We start from the raw sequence: 15395 nt of genomic DNA, 5'->3' as shown, positions 1-15395 counted from the left end.
AGGTCCTCCAGAAGATGGGGGTAAAGTGGAAGAATGCCGCTGCCTTTGCCTGCCTGGCCTGGGGACTGACCAGCCATGGACACCTGGAGCAGATCCTGGAGCAAGTCTGGAGCAAAGTAAAGGAGCGCCGCCAGGGCTATGCCCAGGTCCAGGACAAGGCCAGGTGCTCAGAGGCAGGCCCCTCCACCTGTCCCCACTGTCAGGAGCTCCACAGTATCCTGGGAGACTGGGCCAGCTCAGCAGACCAGCCTGAGTCAGAGGAGCTACAGGAACCAGGCCCAGCCAGCCCAAGCCGGGGCGCGGAAGACACCACCCAGGACTAGTCCAGCAAGGAGGGCGAACTCGTCATCGATGTCCCCTCGCGCTCGTCCAGCCGGGCCATGGGGACCCGGGCGTCCCTGGATCATCAAGGTCCCCCCCAGTAAGTGCACAATGGGGCCAGCACCCCAGTGGGCAGGGTGGGGGTGGCACCCCTGCCAGTGGACCTGGCAAAGGCTCAGAGGCCCAGGACCAGGCACCCTGGCTGGACACAGCCCCAAACACATGCTCTGCACCTGCCTGCACCACCCAGACCCGTAGACAGTTCCAGGCACCCAGTTGCCCAGTGGGATGCCCACAGGCCAGCCCACACCCGGGGTTAGTTCCACCTGGGCAGGAAGCCCTCTGTGCACTTGACGCCACAGGGATGCCATGTCCCTCATGGCCAGGCCCCGGGGGACCGAGGGAGGCTGAACCTCGGGGGGGGCGGGGAGGACAGAATCCTGGGGTGGAATGGAGGATGAGGTCCTGCTCAAAGACTGACATGCTATCCATCACCTCTTCCAGGTGCAGCAAGCGAGAGCCCACACAGTCCTTTGGCGTCGGTGGTCCTGAGAGCCCCTCAGAGGCATTGGAGAGGGGCCAGGCACCTCCAGCACTAGCAACACACTGGGTGCGCAGCGAGAGGTCGCAGCGGTGCATGGGGGATGAGCCCCACCAGCCTCCGCCAGGCAGAGCTCATGGAGCACCGCCTCCGGCTGGAGAAGACCAACCTGGTGTGGCAGAGGGAGGCTTGGGACCGGCTCATGTCCCGCCTGTATGCTATACATGGGATTTTGCAGGAGCACGTAGGCAATGTGGCCCAGCTCATGGCCCTCTGCACCCCACTCCAGCTACCCAACCCCCTGAGCCTCCCGCAGGGCCCCCCCGAAAAGTCCACCCCAGGGTACCCTGCCCACCCTCCACCCCACCCCACACTGATGTCCCCTCTACCATCCCACCACGCCCCCTACCTTCCGGTGCTCCCTGCCCCATCCCAGCCCCACTGTGGCACCCGCTCCCACGGGGGAGGGGGATCCCGGGGCCAGCAGGGCTCTCAGTCCACAAACCCCTTGCCCGAGTGACCCTCCCAGTTCTGGCCCCCTTCCCACCCTCCTTCAAGTTCGGGCCCCTTGCCTCGCAACATACAGGGGTGTCCCCCCCACCCACATTAGTTGGACGTATATACCACATTTTTTTATGGTTTATTGCTCATAAAGTTTTTTATTGTGCACCAGTGCCTGTGTCCCATGGTCCTGTGGGAAAGGGGAAGGCATGGGTGCAGTGGTGGTGGCGGGTGCATGTATGGGGGGAGGGAGAGGGATGGGCATTGGGGGGGGGTCAACGCGGCCCTGGGGTGACTCACACGAAGGGCCTCCCGACTCTGGACACCATCGCAGTTTGCCTGGCGGCTGGCAGCAGCAGCCGGCTGCTTGAACCCCATGGTGGCCTCAGCTGCTCAACCCTGGATATAGGTATCCCCCTTTCCCTCCACAAGGTTGTGGAGGATGCAGTAGGCACCCACCACTTGTGGGACATTGCGCACCCCCACCTCGAGGTGGGCAAGAAGGCACCACCACCACCCCTTGAGGCATCCAAAGGCATGTTCGACAATGTGCTGGGCCTGGTTGACGTGGATATTGAAGGCCTCCCGGCTGGGGTCGAGCTGGCCAGTGTAGGGCCGCATCAGCCACGGCAGTAGGGGGTATGCTGCATCCACATCTATGCAGAGAGGCATGGTGGTGTCCCCGACTGGCATCTCCTGCTAGGGGATGAAGGTGCCGGCCTCCATACGCTGGCACAGGCCAGAATTGCAGAAGACACTAGCGTCGTGGGTTTGCCCCAACTAGCCCACGTAGATGTCCAGAAATTGGCCTTTTTGGTGCAGCAGGGCCTGAAGGACCACCGAGTGGTAGCCCTTCCGGTTGATATAGCGGCCAGCGCTGTGTGGTGGGGTGAGGATGAGGATGTGCATCCTGTCCAGGGCAGCAAAGCAGTTTGGGAACCCAAACGAGGAGAAACCCTCGACGATGGCATCCAGGTCGCCAACCCAGATGACCCACTGCAGGAGCATGGTGTTCAGGTGTAGCCAACCAGGCTCGGGTTCCCCAGAAACAAGGCTGCACCCAGAAGGCAAGTGCTATATTTGGTTTATTGAAAGCACGTGACACTCACGGCGGGAGCCCCGGAGACACCGCAGTCACCTGTGGGGGAAGACCCGACACTCCAGAGCTTCGCTCGGGGAGAGGCTCTGTAACAGGCCTCCTAACACTAGCTGATAAGGCTGAGCTCATTAACATAAGATTGCCTAAAATTGCCTATGCATTCCTTATCACTACCTCTTGTGGCCTACTGCCAGCGTAGCCTTGAAGTCTTGGCAAGCAAGCCTTGTTTCGCAGGTGTTGTGGGGCAGGATGAGTTGTTTTGCAGCATGTAGCCTTGAAGTATTGGCAGCATGCTTCTGTATAGGATTCCTCTAAGGGTTCACAGAGGGGTCGGACTGCTCTCATGAGACCATTACAAACTCTTCTGGCACCCTACATCAGGGCATGGACAACCTGCCTGGGAGGGAGGCCATGCGCTTTCATAAGGGCAGGGTGTTCCCAACCAGCGACACCCCCCACCCCCAGCTGGCAACTCCCGAGGGGTCCCTGTGTCCATGGGCCCCCTTCCTGTGGTGAGTGTGTGCCCTGGGCCCAGCTTACCTCCATGAGCACAGATCCGACAGTGGCCTTGCCCACCCCGAACTGTTGGCCCGCTGAGTAGTAAGAGTCTGGAGTAGCCAGTTTCCTTACCGCAATTGCAACTCGCTTCTTGAGGGGGAGCGCAGGCCACATGGTCCGGGTACCACTCAGTGACACAGCTCCTGGAAGGTGTCCCAGCTCATGCGAAAGTGCCACAGCCAGGTGGCATCATCCCATTGCCCCAGAACCAGTCACCCCCACCAGTTCATGCTGCTAGGGTAGCTCCACAGGTGCCAGGGGGCAGGCTCTGTGGACTCCATGTCCTCAGGGGAGCTGCTCTGTCTCCCACAGAGGAGTGGGGCAGCTGCAGTGACCGTGCAGATGATGTGGGCAACAGTGCCCATGCTGTCCGCAACCAGTGCGAAGAGCAGGGTGTTGTCAGCCATGGTGCTGCTGCGCTAGGGTCCCTCATTGCTCCTGGCAGCCCGGCAAGCTTCAACTAGTGCAGGGCAGGAGAACTGGAGGGGGGCCCTTGAAGGCAGCGGCTGGCTGCGGGCCCCAGAAGAGGTTGGTGGCCAGGTGACCTGCCCGTGTGGTATCTCCACCTACCTTCTTGCGAAAGAGCACTCGTACATGTGAGGACACATTCTTTCAAAATAATCGGATGGGGTCTTCGAAAGAGTGGGTTGGAACTGCGATCCGCCTTTGCCGTGTGGTCGTGTTCTTTCAAAAGCCAGTATATTGATTGCTGGCTTTTGATTTTGCTCTTTCAATAGTGGGTTCCCGTGTAGACGCAGCCTTAGTGACCCATAAGAAATCAAGCAGCCTCTTCTGAACAAGAGCCACCCATTTGCCATAAAATTCAACTACAGACAACTTAGTTGATTATCCCCCAGGGTGTGGTCTTTTTACAGAAGGGTTTACTTATAGCCTGTCAAAATAAATTGGAAGACAGAGGATGAGATGCCTAAACAATAACCATTCATACTGTGTTTATGAGAATCTCATTTCTTCTCTTTAAAAAAAAGAATTCTAAAACCCCCACACCCTTCCTCCTCCAGAATAAAAATATATAAGATCACCTGGGCCCTGCAATAGTATTACTGTGCAGCACTGAGTATTTTCATGACCTCAGATGGTTTTCTGATTTGTCAACCTTGATAATAATTTTTGGACCTCTGTGCTTTATCTATTGAGTCTATTCTGGTAAGGCTGTAGATCTGAAGAAGTGGATCTATCCCACAAAAGCTCATCAAAGTATTTTGTTAGTGCTACATGACTGTTTCTTGTGTTCATCAAATGGCTTTTCTTTAAGAGGGTAAGATAACCCACGAAAAAGTCTTCTCCATTACAAATTAATCCTCACCTAACAGTATACTAAGGGATGATGTTAGTGGGAATAGGAGGGGGAAAAAAGGCAGCATGGAGCCTTAGCCTGAACTGATTGAAAACATCTCACTGGACATTTGCGTTTCCTACTTTGAAAATACGTAGTTCCAGAGCTCTGTAGCATTTGACACCTGGCCACTGTCAGGCTGTGGCCACACTAGCCCCTCCTTTCAGAGGTGCTACAGTAATGTGACATATCAGGATATGCTAATGAGGTGCTGCCATGAAAATGCAGTGCCTCATTAGCATAATGGCAGCCGTGCATGCTTCGAAACTGCTGGTTTCAAAATGCAGCCACCCATGTAGCCAGGAGGCCTTTCGAAATGACCCCATGATTTCAAAAGCCCCTTATTATCATCTGGTTTTGGGAAGAAGGGGCTTTCAAACTCGGGTCTGTTTCAAAAGGCCCCTGGCTACATGGGCAGCCTGTGTTTTGAAGCTGGCAGTTTCAAAGCACGTGCAGCTGCTGTTATGCTAATGAGGTGCTGCATATTCATGGTAGCGCCTCATTAGCATATCCCAAAGTGCCACATTACCATAGCCCCTCTGAAAGGCGGGGCTAGTGTGGCCACAGCCTCACAGACAGAACAATGGACTAGAGGCACCGGGGTGTAGCAATTTCAATGTGAATGGCCAAGGTGGGGTTGAGTTGAATGGTGTGGGAGAGGGAAGTCTTACAACTTGCACTAGGGGCAGGCAGGCAGTTGTAAGTTGAGGACTACATTTGGCAAATGCCCAGGCTTTGTGTGTGGTGTTAGAAATTCTTGCAATAAATATTTTCCCTCAGTAGAAATAATAAGCTGGTAGGTGGGAGTCAAGCAAGATGGTATCTTCTCATCTGGGTAAACAATGTTTTATTTTACTTATTAGATGAAAATGAATGTACCAACCCTAATGCGTGTGGTACTGCTTCCTGTTACAACACACTCGGAAGTTACAAGTGCACTTGTCCATCTGGATTTTCTTATGACCAGTTCTCTAGTGCATGCCATGATGTGAATGAATGTTCCTCCACTAAAAACCCCTGCAATTATGGCTGTTCCAACACAGAAGGTGGTTATCTCTGCGGCTGCCCTCCCGGATACTACAGAGTTGGACAAGGGTGAGTCTCTTTCTCCCTCACACAAACACTTTCTGTCCCCAATACTTATAATTGTGAAAAGCCAATGGAACCTGGTTCCATCACTGGCAGGTGGGATTGACTAAAGCCATGTGTCTCTCCTGCATGAGCTAAAAGATAACTGGCTCTCAGCTAAAGCGAACGAGTAGACTTTCCCTTATCAGTAGTCTTAGTGCTTCTGGGTTACAATCGTATAACCCCTTGTAATAAGTGGTCGCCCTAAAAAGCACACGCTGTAGAAAACTCATTTGGCAACAGAATTAGTGCAGGAGCCACAGGGGCTCCAACACCTCTCCATGCTACAGTCCATGCAGCCGTGTAGCAATTTCCATAGAAGAGTTTGGATTTGGGGGGCTAAGGCAGGGGATAAAGCAAGGTCAGAGAGTTTAGAACCATGCAGATCTAGTGGACTGACCTTTTGTGTAGGGTCATAGAGCAGGCCACATGTGCTGAAGCACTGAACAATGCTAGGTGGCCTCCTGCTGAGCTGGGGAATCATTTTACATCTAGCATATGAGCAAATTACAGAATAGCCGAGATTACCCTTTTGGTTGCAATACATTATGTATTTGGAACACTTTCCCAAATGGTCCAGTGATATTCCTCATCTAACTGTACCTTTCCTATGATGTGACAGTTATACAGCTGTTCGTAAGGCATTTCACTGATCCAACCAATACAAAACAGGAAAAAAAAAAGAGAATAATAATTCAAAATGAATACAATAGCCGATTGGCTTTAGTTGGAACATGTACTTTGGATGCCAAAGGTCCTGTTGGAGATATATCCTTTGTAATGTGTCACTGTTCTGTGTGTTGAAAATGTGTAAGTATATTATGGTCCCTGGTAACAGATCCTTTGTTTTTCATGTTACATTATACAAGACAAAATATTATTCTGCACACATCCTTGGGAGAAATGGAGATACTGGGTAACAATGTCCAGGGTTATGTGGCTTAGCTTGTGCTAAATAAGGAAGACCTAAAACTAAAATGAAAAGAAAAAATATTATTCGTTTATGAACATTTTGAGAAATGGGTCACTCACATTATCATCCCTATTCAACAGCCATTGTGTCTCAGGGTTGGGCTTCAACAGAGGCCAATACCTTCCTCTGGGTGGAGATGTAGATGAAGAAAATGCTTTGTCTCCTGAAGCATGTTATGAATGCAAAATCAATGGCTATGCCAAGAAGAACCGCAGGAGGAAAAGAAGTGTGAATGAAACGGAGCAAGCCGAGGTGAGTGAATACATAATGAACTAGTTAATAGGTGTACTCACTGTCCTGGCATCAGAACTACCCAGTGCTATCTCAAATCATTACACAGCTGACACAAGGGAGAGTGAAGTTCTATCACCAGAGGTTTTTTTTTGAAGTTCCATATGACTGCTGTGCAGCCTTCTGTAGTCACAATGGTGCAAATTTACGTGACCATTAAGTTTTTACAAAAGAATGATTAGCTTCTAAACCTAAGCAATTTTCATGTGTTTAAGGGTAAATCACTCATATTGGGATGTAACTGCCAACACCAGAGAACCAATTTTTTGATCAGGCTTAAGACTTCCCAGCTTCCTTGTGTGCTAGTGTATCTTTGGCAAATGGAAAGGGAAAAGACAGGAGCAGTTCAATGGTTGACTCCCACCATGGAATGTATTTTGGCCATGTTCCTCTTGTTGTAGTCAGTTTTTATTGAGGTAGCATTGGGGTAAAAACACACCTATTAGTTTACGTAGAGCCAGTCTGAGACATATACACTGCCATAGCACTGTGTGCTCAATGTTTCCCCTACCCTTACAGCATTATGCAGCAAGTGAGTGGTTATCTGCATTACAGGATGTTGTTTTTATGGTGGTAATCCAACTGCTGAAAGCTGTAGTTATGAGAAACTATTGATTTGGGTATTTTTAAAAAAGAACACACGAGTTATAAATCTTCTCACAGTTTTACAAGGGCTCTGACTGAAGATGAAAAACATTACAGAAGATGACATTTTTACTGCTAGATTTATATATGGCGGTAGTGAGTAACCAGACCACCACCCCATGAGAGGAATTAGCAGTTCCACTCTCTGGCACACAAAAGATTGAGGGTAGCATAGAACTGGACTTCTTCCACTTCTGGAGAGAAGGGCTGAGTTCACCGCATTCTGTAGCATTGTTCAAAGCTTGATCCATGGATTGGCTTTGATGACAGTTTCCAAAGAGCCTATTAGTTCTGCTCTTCCTGCCTCACAAGAGGTTGAAAAAAAAAAGCCGCATTTTACCTAAATATTTCAGGAAAGAGGAGAGCCTTTTCTGCAGTTTCAGATAAAGCATGTTGCTAAGGAGACCCATGAAATAGGGGCAAAAAGGGGAGTGTGACATAGTAAATTTTCTCATTTATAGTGGGAGCAGAGGATAGGGGGGCTTAGCTAACTGTATTAGCAATTGTAAGAAAAAAGATTTTTCTTAGGCTTGATACTTCAGATGAAGATGTACAGTTACCAGATGTCCCTGTGGTACACCTAGGTCGTTACTTCCCTCCTATCTAGTTTGTTCATCTGGTCTTTATTTTATATAGCTCACAGTGTCATGACAGTCTTCTTGTTACCAAGCTATCCAGTTATTTATGTCCCATTCAGTAAAGTGAGTATAAGAGCACCTTCCAAAGAAAGTAGAAAAATTCTTCCATGCAGCATTCATTTCTCTTCTGTCTCCTAGTCTCATGACAATACTGAGATTGCTATAGCTCTTCCATGGCAGTAAGCCATATAGCAAACAGATACACTTTATTTAAAATAAAGTATAAATTGAGATTATCTGGGTCCTGTTGGATAGCAGTATGGCTGAGGTTCAATTAACTTGTCACAGCATCTGCAGCCATCCTGAGTCTGTTTTACTTAACCACAGGTTCAAACGACAGTGCACAATAGTATGAACTGTGATAGACTCTGATCCTTCTTGAAGGCACCCTATTCCCATCACTGCCACAGGACTTTCATTGTTAAAGTTCTGTTGTGCAGCAGAGAGAGAACAGTGGGTACCTCAGTCATTTCCTGGGAGGTAGAGAGCTAGCAAAGAGCGAGAAGTAAGGGAACAACATCTCTGAGAAGTCACAGCCGCCTTGTATCTCTTTCATTAAATGAAGCCCAGTTTAAACTATAGAACCCTGCCTTTTGTTATAACACAAGGGCTACGTCTACACTAGCACACTAAGTCGAAGTAGCCTATTTCGAAGTAAGAATATCAAAATAGGTTACTTCGATGCATGTCTGCGTGTTCTCCAGGGCTGGTGCCGTCGATGTTCAACGTCGAAGTAGTGACAGGGAACTTCGAAAGGAGCCGCCCCCCAAGGAAATGCGGAGCATCCGCACAGACAAGCACCCTCTTTCGAAATAAGGGGCCAGGAAAGCCCGCGGACTGGGTCACAGGCTAGATTAGCCCTTCCGGGGCAACAGCAAGCTGCTCCTTAAAAGAGCCCCTCCCAGACACATCCAGCCTGCACAGCACAAGGTCTGCAGAGCAATAGCCACTCTCTCGCAGACCAAGTCACAGCAAATATGGACACCCAGCAGCAGGAGGAGCCCTCCAGGTAGTCATGCAGGGGGCAAGCGCCCTGCTGGGTGCTGCCCAGGAGGCCGCCCAGTGGTTCCTGCCACAGGAGCCCTCCCCGGAGGCAGACGGGGATACCCCTGACCACTGGGCTCCCTCACCAGCTGCTCCCTCCCCAGAGCTACCCCACCAGCTCCAAGTGGTGGGAGCAGCTTGTCGTGGGAGTGGGACGACGATATGTGGCTCTGGAACTTCCGCATGCACTGGCAGACCTTTCTCAAGCTCTGCCAGTGGCTCACCCCAGCACTGAGGCACCATGACACCTGGATGCGGCGTGCCCTACCTGTCGAGAGGAGGGTCACAATAGCCATCTGGAAGTTGGCCACTCCAGACAGCTATTGCTCCGTGGGACACCAGTTTGGAGTGAGAAAAGCCACGGTCGGCGCCATCGTCATGGAGGTAAGGAGGCCTGGGCACACACCCACTGGAGGGTGGGGGCCGGGTATGGGCTGGGGAGGGAGGAAGGGACCAGGTGTGGTGTTGGGGAGAGAGGGGCTGGGCGGGTAGGGTACCCGGGGAGGTGCCCGGGAGGGGGGCCTGGGGGAAGGCCCTGAGGCACCCTGTACAGCCTCACAGGCACCTGTGTTCCCTCCCCACAGGTAGTCCGTGCACTTAACACCATGTTGCTCCAGAAGGTTGTTTGACTCGGGGACCTGGATGTAGCTGTTGCCAAATTTGCCTCCATGGGGTTCCTGAACTGCTTCGGGGCCCTGGATGGGACCCACATCCCCATCCGCGCCCTGGATCACAGTGGAGGAAGATACATAAACCGCAGGGCTATCACTCCGTGGTCCTGTATGCCATGGTGGACAGTTGGGGCCGGTTCCAGTACGTGTATGTGGGCTGGCCTGGCTGCACACACGATGCCCGTGTTTGTAGGAACTTGGGCCTGTGCCACTGGCTGGAGGCGGGGACCTGCATCCCCCAGAGGGGGATCCCTCTGGGGGACGCCACTGTGCCCCTCTGCCTCATGGCAGACGCGGCCTACCCCCTCCAGCCCTGGCTCATGTGCCCATACACTAGCCACCTCAATTCCAGCCAGGAGCGGTTCAGTGCTCGCGTGGTGGAGAGGACATTCGGCCATCTGAAGGGCCACTGGCGGTGCCTCCTTGCCCGACTGGACGTCAGCCTCCAAAACATCCCCCCAGCTTGTGGGCACGTGCTGCATGCTCCACAACATTGTTGAGAGCAAGGGGGAGGCTTTCATCCAGGGGTGGGCAGTCAACGCTGGCATGGGCTTCCACTAGTCGCCAGGCCCACCATGATGGGGTACAGGTCCGTGAAACCCTGTGGGCCCACTTCAATCAGGGAGACCCTGGCCTTCCCCAGAAGACCCCCCCGCCACCGCCCCCAACACCCACACGCCACTCCCCCACCAACAAGCACACGCCTCCAGCTTTTTGGAAAATAAAACTTTTTTTCTCTGAAACCTGATAACTTGTTTTGTTAACAACAGAAACTGCAACCAATATACGAAAAGGGGGACAACTATATACATGGGGGCCCAGCGGACGGCTTGGCCGTTGGCCAATCAGTCCAGGGTGGGGGTAGAGGAGTGTGACCCCCGGCGGGTATGGCTCGCAAACCCCCCCGCCCCCATGTCTGTGGTTCCCGGAGTGGCCAGCTGGGGGCTGAGAGGACCAGCAAGTACGGCCGGGACGCCTCCACAAGCCAGTCTTCAGCCTCAGTGGGCTCTGTGGAGCTTGCAGTTGGCGAGGCGGGTGGAGCAGCAGGGAGGGCGGGAGCTGGGCGACGGCCTCTCAGATCGACCTGGCTATGTCCCGAAAGACCCCCATAAAGTCCTCCCATGCCGCCCACCACTGGGTGGACTCCTCCTGGTCAAAGCGGAGTCTCTCTCCGCCACCTCCGTCTGCTGCCGGAGAGCTTTCAGGAGCTGGGGGGCAGGTCCACAGGGGCCATCTCCAGAGTCCAGCGGTGGTGGGACCATCCCGCTGCCCTTGGGGGTGTCTCCAGGTGCTAGCGGTGGCTGACCTCTGGTGGGCTGTCTGGGACGACGGATGCTGCAGCTGGAGAGAGGGAGTGGAAGGCTGTTAGTACAGGGCCCGTCTCCCCCCCCGTGCCCTCCCCCTTGGGTGCTGGGTCTCCATCCCCGTCAGTGGGTTTGCTGTCCCTGTTGCCATGGCATTGCCCCCGCCCCCGGGGTTAAGGCTGAGTGCTGTCCATGGGGACGGGTGCTGATGGCCGTGCCGCCGTCCTGGGACCATACTGTGGCTGGGCATTTGTGGGATGGGGTCTGCTGGGGGTGTGTGAGGCTCCCAGTCGTGTCTGGTGCCCCCCGCCCTGTGGCCCATGGCTGTGTGTGCTCTGTGGGGTACGTACCTGACCAGCCATTGCCGGGGTTGGGGGAAGCCCAGTGGGTGGACGCCTGGTTGGTGCTCCGGGAGGGGAGGGCGATGAGGAACACTCTCCCCCCCCCACCCCCCGCTGGACCCCCTCCTCTGCAGTCCTGAGCCGGGGGGGCTCCTCGGGTGGGCCCCGGGGTGCAGGGCTGGCCTCCGGGCCAGACTCCAGCTCCGAGGCCTGCTGGGGCTTGTTGGCCGTGGTGTCAAGGGTGGCCGGGGCGGGGGGGAGGTGTCCCGGGGGCCCAGGATGGCCCTGAGCTCCCTGTAATAGGGGCAAGCAGCAGGGGCGGCCGGCCTGGGCGTATCCCTGCTGCAACTCCTTCACCTTACTCTGGACGTGATCTGGAGTGCAGGCAGGGTGACCCTGGGCGGCCAGGCCCTCTGTCAGTCGGGCAAACGCTTCTGCATTCTGCTGCTTGCTCCCTATCATGTGAAGCACCTCCTCCTTGCCCCCAGAGCCCCAGCAGGTCTCCGAGCTCGGCCTCTGACCAGGAGGTGCCCCACCTCTTTTTGCCCCCCGCCCCCGCTTGGCTGATGGGGGTGCCTGGGTCCCCTCAGGAGGGGAGCCCTGGGGGCACTCAGGGCTGGCTCGATGCTATGGTGCTGGTTAGAGGGCGTCGGGGTCTGTAGAGGCTGTGCAAGGCTAGCATGTGCATGTGCTGCTGCCTGCATGCTCTCAACTTCCTGCCACAGGAAATCTGGGTCTGTGGTGCTTTAAAGGCTGCTGTACGTGGGGACCATAGAGCCCTGCAGGGGCTGGACAGAGCGTCTCAACCCCTCAGCTGATGGCCACCATGGAGGACCCCGCTATTTCGAAGTAGCAGGACGCGGATTGGCTACACACACCCTACTTCAACGTTGAAGTAGGGCACTATTCCTGTCTTCGGATGGGAATAGCAACTTCAACATCTCGCTGCCTAACGTCGAAATAGCACATGGCCCATGTAGACGTGACGGGTGCTATTTCGATGTCGTGCTGGCTACTTCGAAGTAGCCGGCTAGTGTAGACGCACCCAAGATGTTAGATTATCTTTCCCCTCCCCCAAATACGTATTCACATCAAACACATTGGAATTATTCATGCCTAGAGCATTTGTCCATTTGTGTTACATGAAAGCAAAATCTCCCTCCTCCCCAGGGCAGGCGGGCTGGAAAATCTGTTTACCAGGAGCACAGTGATGGGGTTTTTTTCCACTGCTCTTCTCACTGTCAGCTGCTGAACATAGTTTCTCATGATGCCAAGATATAGGCTTTCAATGAAGCCTTCATACAGAACTTCCCGTATAGTGGTTCAGGGTTCCATTCTGTTTCCATAATCTTTTGTGAAGTATAATCAAGTATTCAGAACAGGTTGGAAAGTAGAAGATCTCCTGTTTCTTTTTGGCAGAATAAACAAGGATCGTCCCTTCCCCCTCACCCAACATGACTTTTATTTTATTTTATTTTATTTATTTATTTTACACACGCATGACATTACGTAAACTCTGAGGCAAGGCTGATACCTGAATCTTCTGTGGACTTGGCTTTTACGGAATAGTTAAAATTAGAGCTCCAAGTAAGAAACCTTAAAGATTTACAGCATGTGTTATGTGGAATGGAGTAGTTCTCCCAGCTGGAAAGGATTTATAAATGGATTCATTTACAGCTACAGTTTCTGAGAAAGGAATTAAACTGTTATTAATCAAACTCATTAACATGCCTTGCTTTAGGAATAATAGTCTCTTTCTAACTATATTTTCCTCATCTTTCACTTCAGATTGAGCAGATTAGCTTGGAAAGCTTAGACATTGACTCTCCTTTGAGGATAAGGTTGAACATCTCTGGGCTTGGTAACAAAGAACACATTCTAGAACTCATGCCAGCCATCCAGCCCCTTACAAACCACATCCGCTATGTCATCTCCCATGGCAATGACTATGGCATCTTTCAAATCCATCAGAGGGACGGACTTAGTTACCTGCACACAGCTAAGAAAAAATCAGTGCCTGGCACTTACACACTGGAAATCACTAGCATTCCTCTGTACAAGAAGAAGGAGCTAAAGAAACTGGAAGATAGCAATGAGGACAACTACCTCCTGGGAGAGATTGGAGAAGTGCTCAGAATGAGACTGTTGATTGAACTGTATTAGCCACCTTCTACACTTAACCCAGTTCTTGAATCACTTCTGTTCATCTATTTATCCACCTGAGCATGTCTACTTTTCAGAAGCTTCAATGACTTTAAAAGGAACAAAAGACCTCTGTATCTTTCCATCCTGCCAAAACTGCAGAATGACCCTTGCAGGAGGAATGACTGACTCTGCCATGGTCAAAAGTTTTGATTACAAGGTCAACCGTGGTTACTGTATCCTTTATATAACCTCAGTTTAAAATATATTAAAATTAAGTTCAAGAGGTCAACATATGGCACTACATGGCACAAAAATGTGAACAAGATTTTCCTGTTAGCAGTCTGTAACACTTAGGGTATTTTGCTATAGGTGCTAATTAAAAATATAGATGTTTATTTATTTTAATGCAGTAATATATGGAGAAATTAGAAACTATGTAAACAAAAGGGAAACATTTGTTTTTCTTTAGATTTATAAATTTGAGCTATTTTAGAGGTACTTTCTTTAAAAAAAAATCCCATAGCTTTTTAAAAAGGTTTCCTTTTGTTTTTGTGCTAGTTGTCCAAATACCTTTTTAAAAACATTTCCATGCTGTTACCAGTGCTCTTTCAGCTCTGATACCATCATTTAAAAGTGTTCCTCAGGAAAAAAAAAAAAAGCTTAAATGACCAAAATTACAATATTAGTCTCTGTAAAAATAATACTTCACTGCAGGTCACTAGGACTATATTCTGCATCATCTACATGAAATAATGGAAGCTGAGGCACAACCACTGTAGCAAAATACCTTGACTGCTTGTAATACCATTAGCATTGCAGGCCAACCTGTACTGTATTTCCTTCTGATAACCTCAAGGTACCACATGTGCTACCATAAAACCTCATTCTCACAAAAGGTGCTCTACATACTTGCATTACTGTAGGCAGCTGAAGAAAAAAAGTCTTTCCTTTGAAGGGAACACTTGATGTTTCACTCTGGTGCTGGCTTGGATTAATGATGTATTGACTAGGATTGAGCTGTTTCAGGACTGCCATATGTGCAAACTAATTATGCAGTGCAAACCAAGAAAATGTATTTGACATTTTTTTAGAACTTTCATTAATACTGTAGTTATACACCATATGCCTCATTTTATCCTAGCCTATTTTGTAAGAAATATGTTTGTACATGACATTTAGTTTTCTTTAGCAATTTTGTAAAATGTTGTACCATTCTGTGTTACGTGTATGTCTCCATGGTGCTTTTTCTAACAGCTGGTGCCTGTAACTCGTCATGTAACAGAACCGTATTATGTGAAACAGCCAAAGCACATGCCGACTCCAGGTTTATTACAATCTTATAGCTGTGCTGACCAAAGATTAGTTACAAGTTACACTCAGTGCTGGGTTTTGGGGAAGAGAACCATTCTAAATTTTAAACCAAATGCTTGAGAATTTTTTTGTATTATTTGTAAGTCTATACCAGTATGAAACTTTTCTTTCAATAAAGCTTATTTTGGGGTATGTGTCTTGAATTGTATATTTATATTGAAGAGAGTACTTGCCGGACTGCAGAGTAAAGTAGGATGGTTTCACTAATGGAGGGTGGAAACAAGTCAATGTAGGTGCATTCTTCCCCTGGCTGGATATTAACTAGGTTCTTCAAAGGACGCTGAGGAAATAGGCTGTTCTGGTCCAAGCCTGAATTAAATTTAATCACAATATTAGAAAAACATAGATCCAAAGTCTGTTTTCCATTACCCTGCTATGCAAGGGGTATAACCTTAGTGAAACCTCACACCAACTTACAGTCTTTACCTATAAACTCTGTATTTGACCACTGCAACCTCAATTTTTAA

General features: G+C 50.6%; 1 protein-coding gene across 1 annotated transcript in view; it reads left to right on the top strand.

Moving 5' to 3' along the window:
• Positions 1 to 15048, top strand: part of FBN2 (fibrillin 2) — a 314667-nt gene extending 299619 nt beyond the window's left edge. The window contains exons 63-65 of the mRNA XM_074995040.1: positions 5241 to 5472; positions 6559 to 6730; positions 13201 to 15048. Of these exons, the coding sequence (XP_074851141.1) occupies positions 5241 to 5472; positions 6559 to 6730; positions 13201 to 13575 (779 nt within the window). The 3' untranslated portion in view covers positions 13576 to 15048. The remainder of the gene's footprint in view (positions 1 to 5240; positions 5473 to 6558; positions 6731 to 13200) is intronic.
• Positions 15049 to 15395: the final 347 nt, after the last annotated feature.

The sequence above is a fragment of the Carettochelys insculpta genome, chromosome 5 (genome assembly GCF_033958435.1).
Source record: "Carettochelys insculpta isolate YL-2023 chromosome 5, ASM3395843v1, whole genome shotgun sequence".
NCBI lineage: Eukaryota > Metazoa > Chordata > Testudines > Carettochelyidae > Carettochelys > Carettochelys insculpta.
This window is presented reverse-complemented; position numbering and strand designations above follow the sequence as displayed.